The sequence below is a fragment of the Belonocnema kinseyi genome, chromosome 8 (genome assembly GCF_010883055.1).
Source record: "Belonocnema kinseyi isolate 2016_QV_RU_SX_M_011 chromosome 8, B_treatae_v1, whole genome shotgun sequence".
Lineage (NCBI taxonomy): Eukaryota > Metazoa > Arthropoda > Insecta > Hymenoptera > Cynipidae > Belonocnema > Belonocnema kinseyi.
Genome location: NC_046664.1, coordinates 16,306,057 through 16,307,284, shown reverse-complemented (window position 1 = coordinate 16,307,284; position 1,228 = coordinate 16,306,057). Strand labels below are relative to the sequence as shown.

Sequence of the window (1,228 nt, the reverse complement as noted above, 5' to 3'; positions counted from 1 at the left end):
TACCGCGATTTCGCTGGAAGCGGGTGCAATTTTTCAGATTAGCACCCGCTCCCGGCGAAATCCTGCGGTTGTCCTTATGACAAATTTTTAAATATATATAGATTTCTTATTGACCCTTTTTCAATTCAGAAAGGGGTAAAAAATAAAAATTTCCCTCTTCCAATTCAGAAAGAATTAAAACCAAAATTTCCTTCCTTCCAACTTTATTAAATTCTTTAAAAGAAAAAACGGTACCTCTTTCAATTAAGAAAAAAAATGAAAATAAAAATTTCTTTCATTCCAAGTCGGTAAAAATCTTAACTAAAAAATGTCCTTCCAACTAAGAAAAATTTTAAACTAAAATTAAAAGGAGGGCTACCCTAAATTATATTTGAGAATAAAAATAATATCTGCAACACAATTTTTTTTCAGAGAGGAAACAATGGCCCACATACACAGCAAGAGTCGAATTCGAATTGCAAACGTTTTAATGGTTTTAGGTCTCTTGGGCTGTGTTTGGGCCGTGTGGAGTGGCAAAAAAGAAGCCGCAAGTGGTGACAATGTACAGAAAAGAATTTTGGACAAGAACAAAAAACTCAGGGAGGATTATTTGGCAAAATTAGAAAAGTCAAAGAGCACTTGAGTCTTAGCAATGAATTATTGCACTTTGTAATTTATTTTTTCAGCTTGTAAAAATGTATAGCACAGTTATAAGGAAAAACTCACCTAATGATATATAAATATGACATATACTTCTAAAAACAGACTTTTCAGCTCTCAGAAGAAGGAAAATGTGAGAAAAAATTCTTTTCAATAAAATTAATGTTGGTATATTGTATTTTATGTGAAACGCTTCTGGATTCCAAAAAATTTCAGGTCGAAAACTATTAAATTTTCAAGAAAATAGTTTTATATTTAACCCAAAAAAAAAAGATTTTTTACGAAAAGAGATGAACTTCCAAATGAAAAAGACGAATTTTAACAAAAAAATAAATTTTTAAGCTAAAAACTCGACTTTTTTAAGGAAAAAATTGACTTTGACACACAAAAAGATATATTAAAAAAGGTTAATTTTCTATCTACAGGTGCATTTTTAAACAAATAGTTCAATTTTCAAGTCAAAAAGACGAATCTTTTAAGAAAAAAAAGCTACATTTTCAACTAAAAATATAAATTTTTAAAACATTAAAAAAGGAACTGTCTCTTTCAACTTAATGTGATTCGTTGAAAAATTAAATTTTTTGTAGAA

General features: G+C 28.6%; 1 protein-coding gene across 1 annotated transcript in view; it reads left to right on the top strand.

Annotated features, from left to right (window-relative positions):
• LOC117177976 (UPF0389 protein GA21628) overlaps positions 1 to 817 on the top strand; it is a 10,188-nt gene extending 9,371 nt beyond the window's left edge. Inside the window, exon 4 of the mRNA XM_033369131.1 lies at positions 412 to 817. Coding sequence (XP_033225022.1) covers positions 412 to 622 — 211 coding nt within the window. The 3' untranslated portion in view covers positions 623 to 817. The remainder of the gene's footprint in view (positions 1 to 411) is intronic.
• The last annotated feature ends 411 nt before the right edge of the window (positions 818 to 1,228 follow it).